The sequence below is a fragment of the Numida meleagris genome, chromosome 9 (assembly GCF_002078875.1).
Source record: "Numida meleagris isolate 19003 breed g44 Domestic line chromosome 9, NumMel1.0, whole genome shotgun sequence".
NCBI classification, from domain to species: domain Eukaryota; kingdom Metazoa; phylum Chordata; class Aves; order Galliformes; family Numididae; genus Numida; species Numida meleagris.
In genome coordinates this window covers 6,853,215-6,876,553 of record NC_034417.1, presented here as the reverse complement: position 1 = coordinate 6,876,553, position 23,339 = coordinate 6,853,215, and the positions used below count along the sequence as shown (strand labels likewise).

The following is a 23,339-nucleotide window of genomic DNA, read 5'->3' as shown; positions in this document are numbered from 1 at the left end:
CGGATGTGGCGGCGGGAGGCGGCGCACTGGGGCTGCAGCCCGGCGCCTCGCCATGTACTGCGCCTACCCCGTGCCGGGCGTGGGCAGCAGCTCCCTCATGTACTACTATAACGGCAAGACGGTAAGGGGCCGCCTTTGTTCCCCGCGGCGGGGCAGCGCGAGTCCTCGGCGAGCCCCGCGCTGCCCGGGGGCAACCTGTTGGCGGGCGGGGGGCCGCGGTCTCCGAAAGGGCTCGCTGCGCTGCGCGGGAGCGGCTCGCAAGTCCGCGGTGAGGACCGCGCCGGGGCAGCGGGCCCGGGCTCGCGAAGTTGCGGCGCTACGGCCGGGCCGGGCCGGGCCGGGGGTGCCGCTCCGAGCCGCTTAGAGCGGGCAGCGCCGGGGGGTGGGGAGGGGTACGTTCCGTGCACGGGAGTGCAGCTGCCCGTTTTCACGTGTGTGAATTCAAGGCGGGCTGCTTCCTCCAGCCCGCGCGCGCGGTGCGTGGCTGTGATCGGCGTAGCCCTGGACAGCACGCGGGGAGACGCCGGTATCGATCTTTATTGAGAAACTGGCGTCCCTGCTCTGCTCTGGCCGGCTGGCTGAGCTCTGCCTTCACTGGCGAACTTTCTTCCGAGGCCCCGCGCGGCGCTGGGAAGCGGCTGCTGCCCGGGCTCAGCGGGAGCAGCCGGGGCCGCCCCGCTCCCGGCCTCGTGTCCGCCGCTGCCAGCTGCCCTCCCGCTGCACGGCCTCGCTTCTCTTTCATGTCTGTGCCTCGGCTACGGCAATCCGTTTGAAGTTTTATGTGAAGATATATATAAGGCTTAAGTAAAATTAACTGTACGGTACCCCTGGAGCAAAGGGAATATAACTCGCATGGAGTTTTGATTTTGTTCTTTTGAGAGCACAGATCGCTCTATTACAACGTTTCTCTTTGTTCTTGTAGCAGGAAGAAAGGCTTTGATCTTATTAAGTATTTCCAGGCGTAGAGTGGATGGAAGCGCCGGTACTGTAGGGAGGGGAGCGTGGCTGGAAAATTGATAGCATGTGCCTGGTGTGGGTCAGGGGTGACCTTTATGAGCTGGAGGAGTTAGTAAATAGATGACAAATCGTATGATGGTCCTATATCGCGTTGGCCACAGTATTTCTAATCTATTTTTTTTAGCGTGTTTTCTCTCAGGAATTCTGCAAGTTGGAATAAATTATTAATTTAAATATCTAGGCGGAGGATAGGTGAAGTTGGGGAGTGATTTCTGTGCTGCTCTCTTTAAGCACACGTCTTACTGCATCTGCCAAATGTTGGGATCGAACTTTCTCTAATGAGAAAACAACACGTACCCTGATTTGTACATCTTCCTGCTTTTCATTGTATTGTTTGACCAGCGAGGGGCTGATAGACCTTGTGTGAGGCTGAGATTATTTAAGTCATGGGACTTTGGGTCCTGACGTTCCGTGGTGCCTTCTGGGGTATGTAAGGTCTGATTTACTTACGGGCAGCGCGAAGAGGAAGTGCTGTGTTTCAGACTTGTTAAACGTTTTGTTCTTTCAGAACTTCTCGATTTCTAAGCCAGAAGGCAGCCTGACATCGAGCTAAAAAGTAACAGCCTCAGCACCACAATAGGTGGCTGTGTGTGTGCTACGCTTAAATGGAATTTCTTTAAATTCTCATTTTTTAAAGAAAACTTTTTAATTTTACACTATTAAAAGAGGTTCAGGTTCTGTAACTTCTCGAGGAGGGAAACAAGGAAGTAAAAAGTAGCGTTATCATAGAAATCCCTTGCAAAGGAGTAAAGTTCTATCATTATCTGTAATAGGTTTAATTAAAAACACATTTTAAGAATCCTCATGAAATTAAGTATTAAAAAGATCTTTCTCATAAAGGACAGTGAAGCGCTTGCACTGAACGAGAACATTCAGCCTTGGTCGTAGGGTTTTTTCTTTTTTTCCCCCCCATCCTTCACCTGTTGATAAAGGGGCAATGTTCTTATTTTGTACCAAGGTTACGCCATTTTATCCTGGGTTTTTTTGACAAATTGTGAAAATTATGATTACAAATTGCAGCTATCTTTAACTTTTGTTTTTTTCCCCGCTTTGATTACTACCAGAACTGTACTGTGGACAGAAGCAGCAGCAAAAGATTAAAAAATAAAAAAAAATAATAAAAAAATCCAACCCCCAATTAAAAAAACTGGAAAAATGTTTAAGGGGAAATAATAGCACAAATTTAAATGCTACTTTATTTGAAGTTTTGAGGTGTTTTTTTAAATTAGTGAATAAGCAAACTTCTTCATTCACTAATATTTTTGTTTAAATTTTATGTAATGATATCAAAATAATATTAAAGCAATATAAATTTTGTACCTTATGTGTGCATTAAGAATAAAACAAAGACTGAAAAGAGTTTTCCCATTGTTTCACTTCACCTTCAAGCTGAGAAATATTTTTTTCTAACTGGAATTTTACAGCAATCTGGTGATCCTGCTGTATAATTACTTGAAAATAAATTGCAACAATGTCAGTTATTGCCAAAATAAATCATTTTGAGATACAGTACTAGCTATGGTACTATTTCACATAAGAATGAATTTGTGGATGCTACATGTTGTGTTTTGCACATTGTATGGGTTAATATGATACGCCCATTTGTGTGTTTTATCATTGCGTAAACATTTATTTCTGCTCAGCGTAAGCTGAGATTCCAGCGAGCCTTTTACTAAGATGGAGTTACTGCATCTTTCGTAACAAATTTTACAATACCCATTAAAAACAGAGGAAAAAAACCCAACAAGATATGACTTTGGAAAATAGGTGATGCTTGGTGATTTCGTTTCATGTAAATGAGCTTGTGTTGAGATGTTTAGAGATAATGTGGTTTCCTGAGAATTCTGAGAGTAAAGGCTGTGTTTATACATGGCCTTGTGTATACATCCATAGCCAGGCATGTGTGTATATGACTCAGTGCACCCAGGTGTGAGTGCATGTGTGTGTGCACGTTGGATACTTTCAGTGGCGAAGATGCCTGTCTTGCAGCCATCGCTCTCAGACTTCCAGCACAGCTCCAAATATTTAATAGTAGTATGTGATGCTTAGGTGACCCGACAGCGTGCCTTTTTGTAGCTGTTACGCAGTAAATAATGCACCACGTCTTTTGGCATCAGTGTCAAATGTTTTCGGGTTGTAAATTTTTGAGCAGCCAGGTGCTAGGAGGAGTGGCTCGATTCTGCTTTTGTTAGCGTTGGGCCGGTTCGCGTACAGGCAGCAAAGTACAGTGAAACGTGTGCTGTACCATATGCTGCTCGCAGCAACTCAGACAAGGTCAAAGCTAACATTTGTAAGTCAGGATAAATAGAAGATCGTCTGGAAAATCTCTAGGGGTACGCTGCTGTGGACATTGAATAAAGAGAGGTAGAAGTACTGGTCAGCTGGATTTCTTCTGTTTCTCACCGTTCTTCTCTTTTCCCCTCCCCAGACCACCAAAAATGTACCGCAGGTTCCAGTTCATCAGCCCTGTAGAGTTTTCTCTGCTCCACTCCATGGGGTTAAACTGCCGATGTACTGAGCAGCGGTCCCCTGCCAGAAGGGTGTCTTGTCTGCAGCACGCTTTATTGATGCCTTGAAACGAAGGTTATGTCCATTTCCTTGGGCAAATGAAAGCAGCTGGGGATGGGATCAGGTGCTGTATGGGACGGATCTATATTTCTCAAAATGTGAGCACCAAAGGGTAATGCACACCCACTCGCTCAGAGGAATTGCTTTCATAATCACGTGCACGTATGGAAGTCTGTTTGTAGAAATGCAGCAGTCTGTCGGAAGCACAGAAACGGAGAGCACTAGCGAGATCAGGGAAAAGAAGATCACCAGATGCAAAAGATAGCGTTTTATCTCTGCTGCTCTATCTGTCTTTGTGGTCACTGGTGTGATGGGGATTCCCAGCACAGCTGCGGTACCTTCTTCCGAAACACAGAGAGCACATTAAGAAACGAGCTGATTCATTTCAACTTCTTGATTATTTTTTTGTTGTTGTTTCCTTGAAAAATCTGATTTTAACTAGGAATTTTTGAATACTTAGATGTATGCTTTCTTGAGTAACAGCGTAGTTTGAAAACTGTGGGGAGAAGATATTTGCTTTTCAAATAAAATGGAAAAAGAATCTTCAAATATTGCATATACGTATTTATTTCTGGCGTTGTTCCTGTTGCTTTATTTTTCTTCCCCTCTCTAAAGCCAACAGAACAAACCAGAAAGTTCCCATACATTGAATTTGGGATTTCTTGATGAGTAGACCTATCACATTTTAAGAGGACTTCAAAATGGTCGTTGTCTGGGGGAGAAGCTGGGAAGAGTACGTGTTGTGGCAGTGGGGTTCTGCGTTTCAAAAATACCCGGATAGGCACGTATAGAACACCTAAACTGCATAAACGTTTATTTAAGATGGAATTCAGTTTAGCTGCTTCAAGGAGTTTAAGTTTCGTACCATCCTTAAAAATCAGGTTTGGCTTTGCAGGCAAGGCAGATGCTCTGTTCTCTTTGAGGATTGTTTTATTTTCATTCTGTGCGGTGAGAAGAGCTTTGGAAACGTACGGCCCCTCACATCTGGTACTGGGAACGAAAGGTAGGGTTTCGGGTGTGGTAGATGGATCTTGTTTGTATATTAGAGCTCCTCTTCATTTTATCATCTCGCTTAAATATCAACTAAACAAAAACGTACCTCTGTTTCTGGCAATTTCTGCCTTGCTGTAAAGAAGAGAGAGGTATTTATTCTCCTACGTTCCTGTAGTTTTAGTATGCGATTTTGTCAGAAACATAATAAACATGGAAACAAGTCTCCTTTTTCCCCAAGCTGCCTTCCAGCAGAATTAGCTTTTGCCACAAAACCTGCAGATAGACGCTGTAAAATTTTGCCACATGTACAAATCATTCATCGGTGCACACTTGCTTAGTGCATGACTGATGCTGATGGAATGTAGCTGGGCTAGTTAGCAGAGCTTACAAGCTATGGGGAAGGTTAGCCATTTCTGCTGCATTCAAAAAATTGCCCGTCTCCAGCAGCTCGTTAAATAATTGTCCTGGACTTCCAAAAATTGTTTATAACTGGAATTAAATGAGTAATATAATTTGTAATTTTGTAAATGGTATGCATGATGGGAGGCTTGGTCTGGAGATGGCATGAGCTCATCAGGAGTAAGCTCTGACTGCTTCGTTGCTATTTTGCAATCTGCTTTTAACATTAATATTAAACATTGATAAATATTTAAGAATTTGAAACAGATTAGGGGAGAATTGGCTTATAGGAAGTATGCCAAGAGGAAAACTCTAAGCGTTATAATTATTAAATGCATTTATAGAATGAGACTTGGAAGTTTTACTTAGAGTTGAATTGGGAAAACCCAAATCTCCAAGTGTTCCCATTATTGGCACTTCTCTGTAGGAGCACGTCTTACAATCCTTTGATTGATGTATTAGGTTCGGGCTGAACTTTACGGCAGCGTTCATTAAGTACGCTAATAACAATGGTGGATTTGAGAATGGGATGATGTGTGTTTGGCTCAGACCCGATGGATGCAGATAATGTCTTCCCAGCTCTGCACTGGGGAGGTCAGCTCCCCGCCCCCACACCATCTTTGTCATCATCCTGCTGTTCGTGCTGAAGAAATGTGGAGCAGTTCAGGGTGCGGAGGAGACAGAAGTGGGCGTTTGCTTTGATGTTCCCTGCAACTCGTTCATCCTGCTTCCCTCTGCTGAGGCCATCCGGCCCTCCGAAGCAGGGCACCGTTAGGATTAACATGTGTTCTAGCACAGCTCCAAAAAAGTCCTCCGCTCGATCAGTCAATGGAAAAACTCTTTTTGGTGTGTTTGTTGGAAGGGAATTTCCCATTCATAATGGAGCGTTGTGACTGTCGGCTGAGACGCATCCTGTGCCTCCGGGTGGGGTGTGCTGCAGGGGTTAGGAGGTGGCTTCCCCGGGCCCGGCTGGCAGGGTGACCTTTTTACTGCCTTGCTCATTTTAGTGGGAACGGCAGCCGGGGAAAACTGGTCTGATGCCTCCTGGATGTCGCTGTTAGCAGTTCAATAGCTAAAAGAGGCCGTCTTGAGCAGCCTCATCGTATTTATAACTGCCTCGCTCAGCTGTCGCGGAAGAGGAAGCCCCAGAACTGGGGCACGGGCTGCCTCGCCGCCTCCAGCCTTTGCTGGGCCGGCTCCTCGCTGCAGGGCTCGGGGGGCGGCGAGCTGGCCGGCCTGATTCACCGCTTCCTGTTGTGTTTTTCATCAGCGACTTCTTGATTGAAAACCTTTGTTGTTTCGCATCTGATGGACTTGAGGTTAATCTTAGCAAATCCTCCCCTTTTCTTTTAAATATTTTTTGGAGTAACACAACATAAAAATTATGATTAGGTCATTAACCAGAAAAAAACCTGGCGCTCATCTGCAGGTGATCAGATGACATCAGAGGCCTGGTTTTAATTTGTGGGTAGTTCTGATTGTAACTAAAAGAGACTTGCTCCCTTTGTGGAATTGGCTGGCCGTTTCCCCACATCTGGAGTTAATGAAGTCTTTGAGACCACATCAGTTGTGTTTTGCCGCAAGAGCTCTTTGATCTGAAAAATCTAGACTGGCACAAGTGCAGCTTCATAACATCACAGCTATGTTTTTGCAGGCTATAGTTAAGATACCAAAACAAGCAGAAACTACATCAAGTTACGTGTCTGTGCGAGGACTTTCATGTAGCTTTTCGAAGGGGCCTCTCTTACATTGATGTAACTCGTGACATTTTTAGTATTTAAATGGCTCCTACTTAGGTATCTGTAAGCGATACATTTGTAGGAGGTTTTCAGTTCATTTTGCCTTTCGAGATGATTATTTTTTGGGAATCATCGAGCTACGCGAAATGGTGAAATAATAATCTGAAACTCGTATTTACAAATCTAATTGGTAACATTACGGCTTAAAAGTGTAATTCGTCATCGTCGATTATTTCACATTAATCAACGTACATCTTCACGTCAGTGCTAAATGTCATAAAGCTTTGTTTCCCCTGCTGTCCTGTGACAGTGATAGATTGTCCGTCAGCTCCAGCATATGCTGCGTTATTCTGCGCAGCGGAACTTGTAAATTAAGCCCAGTTTTGCCTAATATGTTTGTAGTCTTAGGACCGTGAGTATTTACAATTTGACAGAGTGACGTTTCTGTTAAAATATGTCAGAGGCACGGAATATACGTGCATTCATCATATATACTAAATACATATGTACTGTTACTGTTGCTTGTAACATATTGTCATTCTGTCACTCAGCTTTGATGAGCATCCCTATTTTACACTTATTCGAGGCCTAAAATTTGCAAGTAAAATATTGAACAAAAGCGCCCCGGAAAGGCTCGCTTTCCTAAAATAGCTTTTGTTGCAGAGTTAAAATTGAAAAACAAACAGGCAACTAAAAGTACTAAGTTTTGCACCGGCCTCCTTTCTGTCGGGGCTCCCGTTAGCTAGCGGTTTCATTCCGTGCTTTTATCGGCGGCTGAGCCCTGGCTTCGTTCCTGGTGCCCCGGTTCCGATGCCGTCGCGCTGCAGCCCGCTGGATTTCACTGCAGTTGCGTTGCTGTGGGACGGGTCGGAGCGCTGAGGCGCTGTCTGCGGGCACAGGCCCGGCCATTGGGCTGACGGCAGCGGGCCGGGGCAGCGCTGGCGAGCTGGGAGGAGGGGTATTGGGATGCAAATGACGGTAGGGACTTACCCGCTTCGCTTTCTAAATATCCGTGTCAGAACGTTCAACCTTGCGGAGAACAATAGTTCTCTTTTAGCAGGCTTAGCTTTTTGTTGGCTGCCTTGTTTTTCCTATCCCTCCTCTTGATTGGTAAACAGCACGCCAGAAAGGGGGTGGGGGGGGGGGATGTGAAAGTTGTAGATCCGCCCGGGGGCCTCTGTTTGCATAGAAATGGATAAAAATACTCACTTCTGGATTTTAGGGCGGAGTGCACCATCTTAAGTTGCATTATGTAGGTTTGGAAGCTTTAAAATAATTCTTAATGTGTTTATCTGAAGCATTATGAATTTACAAGTAGGGTGAGCGATTTAAAAATAAAAATACCACTTTTTTTTTTTCACTTAGTAGCAAAAGTATGCTTTGCTTTCAGTGTTGCATTTGATATTCCTCACCGCTGTATTTATTAATTTTTTTCAGTATATGCTAGTCATATTGCAGTGTTCCGTGTGTTGACCAAAGGCTGTTAATGAGGAAATGGCGTTGTTACATCATGAACAGAGTCCTTAAGACTCAGTATTGACTTTCTTGACTGGAATTACTTATTCCCAAATATGCTCTGTTTGTGTGTGTGTATGTGTGTGCATATGTGTGTATATATTTATTTGTTCAGAGTCACTGTGTGAAAACCTTCTAATTATGATGTTTATTTGGCTTCTCACAATTTTTACCTTAAGGAAACCTTTTTTTTTTTTTTTTTTTGAAGTTGAGAGTGGTCATTGCAGGGTGCTGTTACACTGCACAAAGCACGTTGCTGGCTTTAATGCCACGCCAGCATAGGAGGAAAAAAAAAACCAACTTGTTGATGTTGCAGTTAGAAGATTATTCCACAAGACTTGTGTTACGCTTGTTTTTGATAACTTCACAAAGGCGTGCAAGTTTCTGAATGGATGATAGAACTGTTGCATTGAAGTCCTTCCATTTGTCACTGGTTGTTCTCTTTCATTCTGATTGTTGGGATGCCAGCTAGTTAAGTATTCAAACAGGCATACAATTGTTTTAAAATAAAATTTGTTTGGGGCCCAGTTGTTTTATCTTGCTGCTTTTTTTAAGTCTTGAGCAACAAGTCTGTACAAGTTGTGCACTTAGAAAGCAAAATCAGCATTCAAGCTTTTATCAGGCCACCTGGCTGAGTTGGCACACCAGAAAGTGTGTTGTTGGGATCATTCTACTGTAGTTCCACTGTACTGTGGCAACTTGCTAAAAAGCAAATAAAACAAGGGCAACAAATGCTGCAGCTTGCTACACTGTTCTTTTTGTATTTGGTTTTGTGTGCGTGTGTGCTGTTCGGGCTTAGTGCGTGACACCCAGCCATTACTAACGTGCTTTTATTGCTGTCCAATATTTAGGTGTATGCACCATCTCCGAGTTCTGATGAATTCAACAGAGAATCTCCAAGTTACCCGTCTCCTAAGCCACCGAGCAGTATGTTTGCTAGCACTTTCTTTATGCAAGGTAAGTAAAAACTACTTTGTATCTGGGTAGATACAACTTGTCCTTTAGGCAGAAATCTGAAGTTAGCCACTATTACATGGAACCAGCGGGTAAGCTTGAAGTGACATATTGTTCTAGATCTTATGGTTATACTGTATATACTTTTTAAACAGTTAGATGAAGGGAGCTGTCTGCTGATTTAAAGTTTTTCTCCTGACATTAATTGCTGACTGAAATTTAAGGGGATTATACACCAGGCCAGATGGACAGAATCCCTCATCCTTTGATTTGTAGGGGCTTCAGAGCAGCACACTGGAGTGATAGAGAAAAATGAGGTGAGGGCTTCTTGACTGTTCTGGAATTTGACTGTACAATGTCAACTAACAGTCCAGCTTCTCAAATGCTTGTATATCCAGCATGCCAAAAATAAGGAGTCTTGAACTGAACTAAACGAGAGCAGAATTCATTTCCGTGGCCTCACGTCATACAAGTAGCTCATGCTGCAGTCTGAGGTTTTGGAGCATATTGAAAGCATAGCCTCTAAGTATGGGAATTCACAGAGCACTTCAGTTTGTGCTGCAGAAGGAAAGCTGCATCGATATGGTTTAAGGCTTATGTAACGCAGTAATTTCAGTTGCTTAAATTTGCCATTATTAAATGTTTTCATATTTTTCTGGTACTAAGGTATTTTAGACTATAAATTGCTTGTTGTACATGAATAGACTTTTTTTTTGCTGTATGTTTATGATGAGCTCTCCTTAGCCAAACTTCTTTCCCTTCCACTCCCTTTTTTATTATTTCTGTAGTCTGGAATTTTTATCAGCACTCTTGATATAAATCTGGCCTTGCTGAAGGTCTGTGTAATTAGCAGAAGTACTTGGTATTTTCTCAGCTGTGGTAGGATTGCATTTCGACTCTAAAGCCTCAGGTGGTTTTTTTTTTCTTTATTTTTTTAAATATAGCAGCGTGGTGACAGGAACATAGGAGGCACAGTATAAACTAGCCACCATTTCCCTGCTGTTGAGTAGCTGAACCATATATTCTTTCTAAATAAATCTGTAAATGAAAGTAGAATTCAGTAGTCTTCTTCATGAAACGTGTTCTTTTTTTTTTTCTTTATTATTAAATGTATATTACATTAAAGATGGGACCCATAACTCTTCTGACCTCTGGAGTTCATCCAACGGCATGAGCCAGCCTGGCTACGGTGGAATGCTGGGAGGCTCCTCTTCCCACATGTCCCAGTCCGGCAGTTACGGCAGCCTGCACGCACACGACCGTTTGGTACGTTACAGCACGGCTCAGCAGCGTTGTGCCTGTGGATGGGGAATCTCTTGTATAGGAATTTGTTTCGTGTTTGCTGCTTGTGTATGTCAGATAAAAAAAACACTTGTTAGAAATCACAAACTTACTGTGTCAAATTTACATTCTTTTCTGTCTGTTGTGTAGAGATTTATGTATAGTGATCTAATCAGACGATGGATAGGTTGCTTTCTTTATTAAAGAGCTGGTGTTGTATATTCAGTATCTTAAGATATTGGCATTTATTTAAGGACTACTTAACGTCTTTTGTCCATTTTTCTTCTCTCTAGAGCTATCCCCCGCATTCAGTCTCGCCTACGGATATAAATGCCAGTCTTCCTCCAATGTCTAGCTTCCATCGTGGCAGTACCAGCAGTTCACCTTATGTAGCTGCCTCACACACTCCACCTGTTAATGGATCAGACAATATTCTGGGTAAAAAGTTCTTCCTTTTTTTTTTTCCTTTTTTCCTCTGTTTACAAGAAAATGAAATTTAGGCTGCACCATGTACAAAATAATTAAGATATAATTTATAGTGCACTTGCAGGTCAGGGATATCAAACCACTGTGACATTTCTGCTCTCAGTATGGCCGAGGTGAGGCACATTGTTTTGCAGCCAACTTACTGATTTACTTGCTTTAGCAGTCACTTGTAAGCTTAAGAAATTGCATTCATTTAATAGCAATTACCTGTCTACAGTTTTGTGTAGGCATTCATTCATATGAGTAGTTCTGATGTTACAGTTTTCTGCGCCCCTGTATCCCCCATATATTGTCCTGGAGAAAGGCAGAAAGACTGCTTCTTTGGGCTTCAGGGAGCTTCGTGAGCTCTATCATAAATTTCTCCTGTAACTGATTTGGAGCTGACTGAATAGCCACTATGGTGGCTGGCTTTAGCCTCTTCCACGCTTTGCTACAAAGCACAAAATATAATACAGTCTGTTCCATGTACATCTTTGATGAATGTGACATGGTCTAATCAGTTTCCTTTGTCCTCCTTTTGATCAACTTTTGATCAGCACACAGATGAAATGAGTGCTTCCTATATTGTCAGTTTGCCTCTTTTTTTTTTTTCCCCACTTCTGAAGATCATAGATGTAATGATGCGCTACATCTCTTTAGATGCAGACATAGAAATTAAATGGTTATAGATGACCTTTTTCAGTTTGATGTGATTTGCACTTGGCTTCCTTTTAAATAAGCAGTGACAGTTGGCTTTGATTTGGGAATATGTTTTAAACTCGCATCTTCAACAGAATTCAGTTAATGAATCTGTATATAAAATGCCACAAAAATTGAAAATTTGAGTCGGGTGATTTGGATTTCTGGTTTGAATGGTTCACATTCACAGTAAGGTTTTTGATACTAGAAGCTGATAAATTGTGGAAAGCTGCTGAACAGTCTGTCTCATCCAGTAAATGAGATGCCTTAAAGGATTCAGGTCCTTTTTGTGCTTCTAATGGGCAGGTCTCCAGGCTCCTTCTTGGTTTGGTGTTCGGAGCAAAAGGGCACACTAAGCTGCTCGCGTGCAGCAGGACAACAAAGACAGGAGTGACAGAAAGCCTGATGGTTTAGAGCTTTTTGGGGATTTTCTAAAATAAAATGAGTACAACGTCAGGAACTAGAGCAGGGGAACAAGGAGAGGTACAAGGAGCTGTTCAGTGTGTTCAGCTGTTAGAGTTAGCGAAATGTACAGCCCTTCAGTGATAATAGTTTAGAAGTAAGCTGCAGTAATATAATTAGTATTTTGTTTTTGTCTTCACATTTCATTAGTCTGTGATCCTGGATGACAATTTCGGTCCTTTTTTTTCTTAACTACTTGTTGGTCTTTACGTTTTTTTAAGAGGAGAACATCTACATTTAAATCTAATTGTTTTAACGAAATTTCAAGTTTAATGAGAACTGATTCTCTTGACAGTGACTTCCTCGGAATATCCATTTAACCAGTGGTTGCTCAACCGTTTTGTGATGAATAAAATATTGAAAGGGAAAGAAGTTCTCAGCTTTAAAAATAAGAACTGGGTTTGCTTTCTGCCTTGCAGGAAACAGAGGAAATGGCGCTGGAGGCTCGCAGACAGGTGATGCGCTTGGGAAGGCATTGGCCTCTGTGAGTAGAAGTTAAATATTCAGGTCTTAATGAAATATTTTGACCATTGCTTCCTTTATTTATCTTTGTTCATATTGTAATATCAAATTGGGATTTCCTGTGTGAAGATACTATCCAAACGTCCACAAAAAGACAAGTGGAAACTGACACTCTTATTTGCAGAAGACTTGTTTTGACTTCTTTTTGAGTTGCGTTTGTCTTCAATTTTTGAGCACCTGAAAAATAAAGTTATTTATACAAAGTAAATCATCATAGTAAAAAAAAAAAATTAGGCTTCAATTTTTTTCTTTTCTAGTGTTCTAGTTAGTCATATTTTTAATCTTACTCATAGAGCAGGTCTTAAGTTTCAAAATGTGTTCTCAGTGGCTGTGTAAAACTGAGGTTTTTGAATACTATCTTGTTCCCAGGGAAGTACCTTGTACTACTCGTGCTTAGCAAGTAGACAGACTCTGATTCTTTAGATATAAATGACTACTGTGCAGCCCCGAAAAATCATTTGTGGGTTACGTTCTGTTTCCCTCAAGTCATATCACTAAATGCAAATGTGCATAGTTGTACAGATCCCGTTACTCTGCTTCCTTCAAAGGGTCGTATGTTAAAAGATTACCAGATCTGATAATGTTTGTGATGTCCATATTGGGTAGGAGAGCTCTGACCTGCTGGCTTTGAGGAGAAAAATGTTGTCCCTGTTGCTTTTGGGGATTCAGCAAGCAGATAACAATTCACAGAGGGCAGTTAACACTCTCCTTTTTGTCTGGTTGGGACCTGTCTGAAAAGAACTGACATCAGTTCAGTGCTAGGAATAGCAATGCTTACATACTCTACGAATGTTTCAGGATATCTGCTGTTCTGCAGCTCTACCAGATTTCTGTTCTAAGTTTGATGTGCTGTCCAGCAAGACTTGGGGGACTTTGTGATGTTTTCAATTGCTCATTATTATTATTATTATTATATTCTTGTCTATGTTTTTGTTTGAAAGATCTTCAGGTGTTTTTGCCTAAGTCACTAGCTGAGAAAACGAGGCTGATGTTTTGAGCAAAATTCTAAGTATATTGAGAGTGGAAGTCGGGGCAGAAGTGTTTAATCTAACTGGTGGGTGGGCTTTGGTTGTCATAGAAACGTGTTTCTGTCATCCCATGTTGCTGCTTGGCAGGAGCAGCCAGGTCATTCCATAAATCATTTCTGTCGTAGCTGATGGTGATGCATTCCATCTGCTCTATCAGCGCATGCCATAGTCTGCACACTCGAAATCCCTCGCCTCCTCCATCTGCTTCCCCGAGCCGCACGCACCCAGCACCGCGGGCTCGCAGTGGGGCGGCAGCGCCGGGCTCAGCGAGGGCACGGCTGGGCCTGCAGTGCGGCCTTGGCGCTCAGCTTAGTGCCCTGAGCTCTGGTGGGGAGACAACGATGGAAGTTTGTCTGCGTGGACAAAGTTGTATTAAGTATGGCAAGTCTCTTGACTTCTTTTTTTTTTTTAGAAGGCCTGGTACGCCTTTCTGTTAGGATTTTAGACGCTACCGCTCCAACTGTTGGGAGGAATTTGCAGTTGCAGAATTCTGTTGATGTACATCTCACAATAGGCCTTTCATGTGCGAAACATCAGAGGATACGACATTTGTTCTTCAGTTTAGGTATTAAAGACCATACAGAATAGTATGTGATTAAACATGTAAGGCCAGATAATACATTTGCAAAGGTTCTTTTATTTTAGGTTTAAGCCTGGATAATTGTGGTCTTAATCTCAGGGTAGGCAAGAAAGAGAATTGTACATGAAAGTATTTACACAAAGTTCCCAAAGCCCTGTGGATTATGCATTAGTTTGGATAATGAACTAGTATAGATAGAAAGAAAAGAAAATCTGGGTATTCGTGCCATTTCTAATGTGTTTCCCTGAACATTTGCCAGACAATAACCCTTTAAGATTGTGCCCACGGAGGGTTATATGGCAGGAGAAACATCTGGTTTATTTCATCGCCTAATGCCAAATCAAAACACTTGGTCTTTAATTTAGAGGAGATCAAACAGGAGGGCTGTTTAACTTTGCTGATTATATCAGACCTCTTTGTGATAACTTATGTTTTGATTCCTACCTCAGAACTGGGGGAAAGGCCTTTGTACGATCTGGTAGTTAAATAGCCACTGGTCCCCTAACAAAAGAAAAGAAAATGTAGGGAAGTTGACTTCTAAAAGTAATTCATGAATTAAGTTTCTTTGTTGCTTTAGACTCAATAACATTAGCATAACAAAGCCTAACTGAAATGTACACTGTAGTGTTTAAAAAATTGGACTAACAGCTCCGAGGTTTGGCTCTGCGGGCTCTCAATTGTGCGGCTTTTGTCTGAGAGCCTTTTCATTAGGGCCTGGCATATTGGCACCCTGCTGATCGGAATGGACCATGACTGATAGGAGGAGGAGTCTCATTTGTTGCAGTAAAATGAGGCATGTTACCGTTTAAGCCTGGCAGAAGGTGTCAGGGCTGTTCATCATTGGTCATTTAACAGTACAGCAGCCAGGGATGCATGCAGGATGAGTTCTGGCTTCGTGGTTTGTTTGTGGCTCTTTCTGCTGTTTTATTGTTTTTTCTTCTTCTTAGAAAATACAGTGAAATAAAATAAGCAGGTGAAGTGCCAGAAAGCAGTCAGTTTCAAAGAATTCTGAAGCTCCTTTATCCTGACAGAATTTTATTTCTCAGCATCTTATCTGCCTGTGGAGCTCCTTACAGTCTTTATACTGACACCCTGACCAGGATTTATTTTGTAGTGATGTTGCTTGTTCTTTTCAGAATGTTTTCTGTAGCATGTGTGGAAGGGATGAGGTGTTTCTATTAGGGAGGTGAGAGCCTTTTCTAACGTGAAAGTAAGACAGGCCAGGAAGGAGCGTCTGGCTTATTGGGTCCTGCTTTTGTCCGTTCACAAAACACAGTATGCAACTTAACCGAGTCCCAGTTGTCAGCTCAATGTTGAAATGTCATTGTCTGTGTGAGGAGACATCAACCGCTCTGCCAGGGAAGATTTTCCTAACTGCTGTCTGGTGACTAACAAGTCCTGGTCTCTGCTCAAGTAAAACAGGTTTGAACCGATGACCTGCGCAAAGTACGTTCTGAAGTCCGTAGTCAGCTTCTAACTGTGTTTAATTCCTTTTGCAAAATGACTTTTTGAAGAATCTTGAAATTTTACGTTCTCGTTAGAGCTTTGGGTATTATGTCTTCTATTTTTATGAGGGCTTTTTATTGCATTAATAGCAAGGATTAACTTATTGCACGTGGAGATTTATTATCTTAAGGGAGCGATTGATACAAAAATAAGAAAAATTGAATGTGCTGCAGTATGTAGTAAAAGCAGCAATTCCACATGGCTTTGTGTTGGGAGGTATGGACAGTAATGAGAGCTGAATGCTTTCTCCCTATTTTCTCTTACAAAGAATTAATTTTTAGAAGATAATACATTGACTTATAAAAGCTTTTCTATCACTGAAGACTGGGAAGTTGTTATTCCTCTACGTTTTTCTGAAATGATTCACTTATCTATGACTTATCTATGTACTGTTACGGCTTGTGTATATCGTTGGCCTTCGTTGACAAAAAGACTGAAGTTTCTGCTGTGAAAGTAGCAGGAAGATGGTTATGCTGTGTCATTATCAAATATGGGCTGTGATTATTTTGACAACTGCCTAAAAATGAAAGTTCTCCGGACATTTTAAAGTGTAAAAAGCAGAACTATGGGTTTGGGTCTTTTTGGATACTTTTTTTTTATCAAGCCAGCATCAAGAGTGTCAAATAAAAGCATGTAAAGAAGTCCTAGTAGCTGTTTTACTTTATATTATGATATGTATTGATACAAAACCTTTTTGTCTGTTGTTAGATTTATTCTCCTGATCATACCAGCAGTAGTTTTCCATCAAATCCATCAACACCAGTTGGATCACCATCGCCACTTACAGGTATACATGCTATTTACTAGTACCTCGTTTGTTGTCTTAAACAACCTCCTTGGAATCACAGTGAGAGCAGCAGTAGCTTCCCTTACATTCTGTATTTTGTTTATTTTTCCATTGCAGTAAGCCTGGTTTTATAAATCCAGATTTGTAAATGTTTTATGAGCATTCACTTAAATACTGACAATTGACACGGAAAACTAGTCCTACTAAAGTGATCTTAGAAAACATCGGTTAACCATATACTACTACTTTATCAGCTATAAAAATGTCTGTGCAGATCTGTGCCATTGCAGAGAAGGAAGCAAGAGTGATTTGTGTGTTTGCTGTTTTAAGCTATATGTAGAAATTCTGTGGCAACTTTCAGTGACACACACAGCAGGTGTTTGTTCCCTCTAATGAACATACTGTAGTTTATGAGACCATTTTTTACACAGGGTAGCTTTTCATTCATATCTTTCATGAATGCTTTCATTCTATGGGAGAAGAATTTCTGGCATTTTTTTCAAAATAAATGCTGCGTATTGCAGGCACCTCTGTCACCTGTGCTTTGTGTGTTACTGGTGTGAATGTGGGAAGAAGCATTCCAGTGTGGAGATGAGCTATGGGCAGCTGCCTACAGCTATTAGTGGGTAGTGCAGCTTTCACAGATACTGTGGCCTCAGCTGTCTAGTAAAAGTTGAACAGCTGTTCTCCGTACAGAGAGGACTGTGAAAGCTCCATTGACTTAAATTTGTTGTTTAACAAAGAACTAGAATTACAAGCAAGATGATGTAACTTTAACCCTGTTCTTTCCTGTAGTGCAGTTTGCTGAATTATTTAAGGTTTGTAAAACATTTCCCATTCTCAGTTGTTTAACATACCCCTGCGTATTCCTGGCTGATGGTCACATTTTTTTTGCCAGAGTTCCCTTTGTTTTTAAATAAAATTAGCTTATAGTGAAAGATGTACAGGATGAGCTTAGCTGGAAACTTGTGTAATCTGGATGAGTCAGTCAAGTTACTGCACGTAAAGTCCAGACGTGCACATATGTGTGTGAATCTGTGTATGTAATGTCACTCAGAAAATGTGAATCATTCATATGTCACCAGTGTTTAATGATCACTGTTTGGGTTATCTGTGGACTTAATGGATTAGGGAGTATCTGATATAGCATACCTGAACAGCTGTTCTGGGCGTTTTTTCTGTAACTGAAAAATCCATGATAAATTGAGTAATTATGGGATTAATGGAGTTTTTGATTTTGTGATTACAGTTGACAAAAGGATCTTGTGTAGCCATGTCGTGCTGAAAAGGCAGGCCAGACCAGAAAATTCTTATTCTTTTCTTTCTTAACATGAAAGGAAATGTCGAAAATAGCTCTGTGGCTGAAGAAAAATGTTCTGGCATTTCAAAGTATTCACAGTTTTGAAGATCCCAGTTTAAGTTTCCTGATGAGACAGCACACCTAAATAGGCTGAGCAGGAAAGAGTTATCTAGTTTCTGGATTTAGAATGCAGGTTTGTGGTCTCTAAAATCTGGGTTTTCCATTTACTGTTAATGCCTTTGTTGGAATGTCTGCTAAATGTAAAACTCCCCAGTTTGCACTTTGACTTACGTTCTTTATTCAGGATTCTGGTGACTAAGAGAGCAGTTGATAGAAGCAGTAATACTGAAGTCCTGCTCAACCACAAACTTAGCATCTGCTTTACACTTATACACGCTCCCCCCCTCTATCCCCCCCTTTAATTTCAGTTGATACAGAATTTATCAAGCCTTTGGTAAATTGCTCCAGTAGTTAATTACCTTCATTTATGAATCTGGACTTTTATCTTTATTCCCAGATGAGTCACTAAGAATACAGTGAGGCACAATGCAAAGTAATTACTACCATATTTATTGTTATTTATACTCCTGGCAGCCATTTTCTGTCCTGACCCGAAAAGTTACTGCAGATAAAAACAAATGTCGTAGGTCTACTAAAGTAACGTGTTTGAAAGCATTTGAACCACAAGGATGATTTTCCTGGTTTTGCAGTTAGGTCTTTGCTTGCCTAGTGCTTGTACTGCTGGGGATTGGAGCACAGTGTAGTTCGCCTCTCCCTCGGTTGTGAAGTGCAGTAGAGGTGTAGGAGCACTGAAGGGCGTAAGTTCATGTTGGAGAATTAAGCAGTTTTGTTGCCGAGTCCTTCTTTGCATAAAGGACTAGCAGTTTTTTAATTAAAGCAGAAGTTTTGAAGACGACGTGATGAAAGCCGCCCAGCGCCCTCATTTAATGTCAAGTTGTACGTAAACATGTTTTATTTCTCGCGTAGTTGGAATGATTGCATGTGTGTGTGCAATCTACGTACGGAATGGCGCAGCGGGAGCCTCGGTGTTTTACGAATCCTTCCCGCAGGCTCGGAGGCACTCAGAATGGTTCCGCAGTTCTGAGCGTGCAGGAGCAGCCCCCGGCAGCCTCTGCTGTGTGTTAGTTTGAACGGGGAGCAAGGGGATTAGTGCTGGGGAGATTTGGGGGGAGGAACAATACCACCGTGATTACTGCCCGTGACCCCTGCGAAGCCCAGCGCTTGCCCGGCGTATTTGTTTTTTCATGCTGCTGTGTTGGTGCTGCACTAAAAGCTGCAGTTGTTAATTGCAGGGCTTGTGGTGCCAGGATGCTTTTTAACATAATTGGTGGATTTCATGCACAAACTTCTCCGAGGGGGAGTGGAATGAGGGAAGCAGGAAATCAGTGCCATCTGGCAACCTGCAGCCACGGAGCAGAACGCGCGCTGCTTCCAAAGCGCTCTGGCGTTACTAGAGGTGCAATTAAACACTGCAGGTTCCAGTTGGGGTGTTTGGTCGAGAGGAGAACGGGTTTTTGCCTTGGTTTGGTTTTCTTTTCGAGAGGTCCCTCCCAGAGTTTTGTTCCGGGCTTTCGTTAAGGCAGTAACACCGTTTTCTGTTAAAAACACGATCCGACTGGATGTGCAGGCATTAAGTTACGTGTTCTCTTAACGGCTTGCCTCTCTGCTCAGTCTGCAGCTGGGGCTTTGCTGTAGCAGGTAGCACGCTCAGTCCTCTCAGGGGCAAGCACTTACTGAGGCCTTGAGTATGGTCTTGTCCCTAGAAATGAAATTTGGACCAAATAAAGATGCAAACATTAAAGCAAGTGCACGTATTCTAAAGCTGTTTCAGTAATCCTTTGCAAAAATAAGTTAAACCATGAGCATTGTTCCTGGCAGTAATGCAGCAGGCGACTGGAGACCCAGACTCGGAGCACCTGTGTGAAAATTTGTAACGATAACCTTCCTCTGATAGCGTGGCATTTTAAAAGAGGAACAGCACAGTTATGGGAGCTCTGAGCTTTTCTGAAACTGGAGATGTTTTATTTTTTTCAGTTAGTAAGGAAATATTTGGATATTTTAATAGCTGTGAAAGCTGCAGTCCTTCTCTTCAATAAAACCCGTTCTCGAAAAGGTAACTACTTGCAGCTCTCCGAACAAAGGAGCTGTAATGTTATTAAACCTTTCCCAGTTTTCCAGACGTAGAGCTCTGGCCGTTATTGAAAGAACAAGCCCACAGGCTCTTCCTTTAATGAGCTGCTTTGGATTGTATGTCCATAATTTATTAATGTAATTGCTTTATTATTACATTTGTATGGCTGAAAGGAAGCTGTCTCTAATGGACATAGAATTTCATGTAGCATCTTTATAAAAGATGCATTATTGGTGAGAAAAATACATGCTGTACAACTTCAGGCTTTGTTTTAAAAGCACTGCTTTATTAGTTATTGCATTTCACATCTCATTATTTCTAAATTTTACATCGTAATTAAGTATATTTATTCAGATCAGAATTGGTATGTATTTGAATTTGCAGAATATAGATAATATGGTTATACTTGTGGATTGGTTGCATGGTGAGTGGTCCTTGAGCTGAAGTGAAATCTATTCCAGTTTACCTTGAGTGTATCTGAAATAAATTGAAACTCTTCTAAACTTGGAACGTGCTGTGATCTGATGTTTCTTGAATGGATAAATCAAGTTACAAAGTAGACGAAGCAGAAAAAGCTTTTAGATCTTGCTTTAAGTTTTCTCACGTAGTAGAGAGGTGTCATGTAAAAATAGTTTTTCAGCTATCATTAATTCAGTGTCCATTGGATTTCTTTGACTATTCCTGATGTGAACTTTCATGCTGTTAAAGATGTGTGTCCGTGTACTGAAGGTAATCTGAAGGAAACAGAAGTGGGCCGTTGTTTAATGCATAGAGTTGCCACAGGCAGGAGCTTCAGGTACCGTGTGTAACTGTTGGGTCAGCTTTTTTATGGCTGAAGGCATTTGAAGCTGTCACTGCTTTGTCATCCGTAACGTGTCTAACCCTACAGATGTCAGGATATAAAAATTATCCCTCGATGAGACAGAATGAAGGAATTTGTCCTCCTTTGTAAACCCATATGTTGGCTTACCTTTATGCAGAATATGTTGGTTTTAATTATGTTAAGAAGTATAGCATCTGTTTCCTGCTTGTGCTGCACAAATCTGTGAGTTAACCTAGACAATTTTGACAGGTGCCAGTCAGTGGTCTAGGAGCGGAGGACAAGCCCCCTCGTCTCCAAACTATGAAAACTCTCTACACTCCTTGGTAAGAGTTGTTGAAAGCAACATACTACTTCTTACTTGCGAGTTGAAGGCTTGTTTTTGTGTAAATCCCGCATATCATTAAAGGGAACAGTAGGATAGCATTACAAATGAATTCTTTGCTAACAAATGGCCTGTTCAGTTGAACAATATAAGACGTGCAGGGTGTGTCTTTCACCATCTGTTCCTTGGGCATCAGGCTTCTGTGCTGAGGACAGCTGGTGCTAAAGCACTGTTATGAGATTCTGGTACCTTTTCACAAATCCACAGCTAATTCTTATCTAAAGTTCAGTCTGCAGAACAGATAAAGACTTCATGCCTTCACGTTTACTTGTCCTTCCCCCTCTCTCCTTGAAATGGTAATCCCTTGGGCTTGTTTTCATTACCCTGTCATTAAAGTATTAATAGATTTTATTATTGTTTATTATTACGGAATATTCATTTATTAATCAGTGAAACATTTTACAGAAAAACAAAATAATCTACGCTGTTCTAAACTTAAAGTGGATTTGAAGCTTCGGCAAAAGATTGAAGTTACTGTCTTAAATCTCTGATACAGTGTGGGGAGGGAAAGGGGAAAATTCTGAGGGAACACTGAGAAGGGTTTTAAATGCTTGTGCATATTTCTGGTTTCCACAGATATAATTTCTTTTCATGTGTCTAACAAGAATAAATTTAAGTCAAATTTCTCTTGAATATTCTTGCAATTATATATGGTTGATAGGTACATCTTAGAATCCTAACGTAACGGCAGTGTTAAATATTAGCCTTTTCTTATCTTGATATAATCAGATTTCTGTTGCATTAACTTGACTAACAATTTATTGCTGACATGCACATCAGCTGTTTCCTCACCTCTTTTTTGAGTTAATCTTAACCTATGCTTTGCTTCCTGTTCTGTCTTGACTTTGCCAGAAAAATCGAGTTGAACAGCAACTTCACGAGCATTTGCAAGATGCAATGTCCTTCTTAAAGGATGTCTGTGAGGTACTATTTCAATTTAGATGGTGCCTTTTTGTGTTTCAATTAATGCTTCCTTCAGATTCCCCATTAAAAACTTAAATTAGTGTAGCCTGTGACCCATCCTTTGACTCCAGCATTCTGCTCTTTCAGTTTCTAGAGAGCTGCAGTGTCAGAATCGGTTTTGCTTTACTTTTTTGGTCTCCTGAAATAAAGAATAAATCTAAGACAGAAACCTATTCTGCAGTAACATACAGAACTTGTTTTTATTTCTGAAATATCTGTTAAAGATCAGTTTTAGTAAGTAACTGTAGTCCAGGCTTTTCGTAGAACGGGTTCTCAAGAAGCCCCCGCCTCTCTCGTTACCGACGTGTTGAGGCCGATTTTGTGACCGTCCTTACTTGCCTGGTGTTAGCGTGTGTTGTAGCACTTCCTTTTTTCTCGTTCATGCCGTGTAATGGAAGCTAAGTAATATTAACCTTATAATAAGCTTCACTTTAAGAGCTGCCACCTATTTGTGGAATGAATGCTATCTCAAGCAAAATCTCCAGATATCTTTCCTTTTTTCTGTTTGTTTGTAGTGCTGGTAGGTGCTTTTGAAGTCTCTTGATACTGTATTTCATCTTCTGTCTTTAATGTCTCCGAGGTAGAAACTGTGGCAGTAGAAGGAGTCTGCAGATTTATTCAGTAATGACTTGCTGGTGCTCTTAAATCCCAACAGCAGTCTCGAATGGAGGATCGCTTGGACAGACTGGATGATGCCATCCACGTGCTACGGAATCACGCTGTGGGGCCTTCAACAAGCCTATCGGGCGGCCATGGAGATATACATAGTTTATTGGGACCATCCCATAATGGGCCAATTGGAAGCCTGAACTCAAGTTATGGAGCATCTAGCCTTGTAACGGCCAACAGACAAGCATCAATGGTAATCGTATTTTTAAACGTGTATGTGATTGTGCAAAGCAGTTACAGCTGGTGCTCCTAAGGAATCAGGGAGCCCGTCAAGTGAAAATCGGGCTCTAGGATTAATGTTTATCAAGAAAAAACTACTAGAGGTTATTGTGGAGAAAAAGATGGCAGGCAACTTGCACCTGCTATGGGTTTCCAATTAGAGGGTTTGGGGTGGGGGTGGGCAGATACGAGGGGGGAGGGGAAAGATGGGAAAACTTAGACTTTGGCCTGGTCAGTGGCCCATAAAATCCTGCTGTGACCATATGCGGAAAGCTGAAACTTTCTGCTGAGAGCGTTTCAGCTTATACATGCATTT

At 41.6% G+C, this 23,339-nt stretch overlaps 1 protein-coding gene and 1 long non-coding RNA gene across 13 annotated transcripts in view; one reads left to right on the top strand and one right to left on the bottom strand.

Moving 5' to 3' along the window:
- Nucleotides 1-23,339, top strand: part of TCF12 (transcription factor 12) — a 157,941-nt gene that overhangs the window by 118,161 nt on the left and 16,441 nt on the right. For 2 of the 8 annotated variants that reach the window (XM_021406840.1, XM_021406839.1), the window contains exons 10-17: nucleotides 9,083-9,188; nucleotides 10,312-10,451; nucleotides 10,760-10,904; nucleotides 12,512-12,576; nucleotides 16,437-16,515; nucleotides 21,040-21,113; nucleotides 22,025-22,096; nucleotides 22,791-22,997. In XM_021406840.1, the coding sequence (XP_021262515.1) occupies nucleotides 9,083-9,188; nucleotides 10,312-10,451; nucleotides 10,760-10,904; nucleotides 12,512-12,576; nucleotides 16,437-16,515; nucleotides 21,040-21,113; nucleotides 22,025-22,096; nucleotides 22,791-22,997 (888 nt within the window). Of the gene's footprint in view, nucleotides 1-6; nucleotides 122-9,082; nucleotides 9,189-10,311; nucleotides 10,452-10,759; nucleotides 10,905-12,511; nucleotides 12,577-16,436; nucleotides 16,516-21,039; nucleotides 21,114-22,024; nucleotides 22,097-22,790; nucleotides 22,998-23,339 lie in introns of those variants that run through there. The other 6 variants (XM_021406843.1, XM_021406847.1, XM_021406842.1 and 3 more) reach the window with 4 other exon arrangements.
- The window catches only part of LOC110403542, a 61,783-nt gene continuing 51,026 nt past the window's right edge, over nucleotides 12,583-23,339 (bottom strand). For 2 of the 5 annotated variants that reach the window (XR_002441715.1, XR_002441716.1), the window contains 2 exons: nucleotides 14,667-14,723; nucleotides 12,807-13,345 (listed from right to left, as the gene is read on the bottom strand). This is a non-coding gene — a long non-coding RNA (uncharacterized LOC110403542). The other 3 variants (XR_002441717.1, XR_002441719.1, XR_002441718.1) reach the window with 2 other exon arrangements.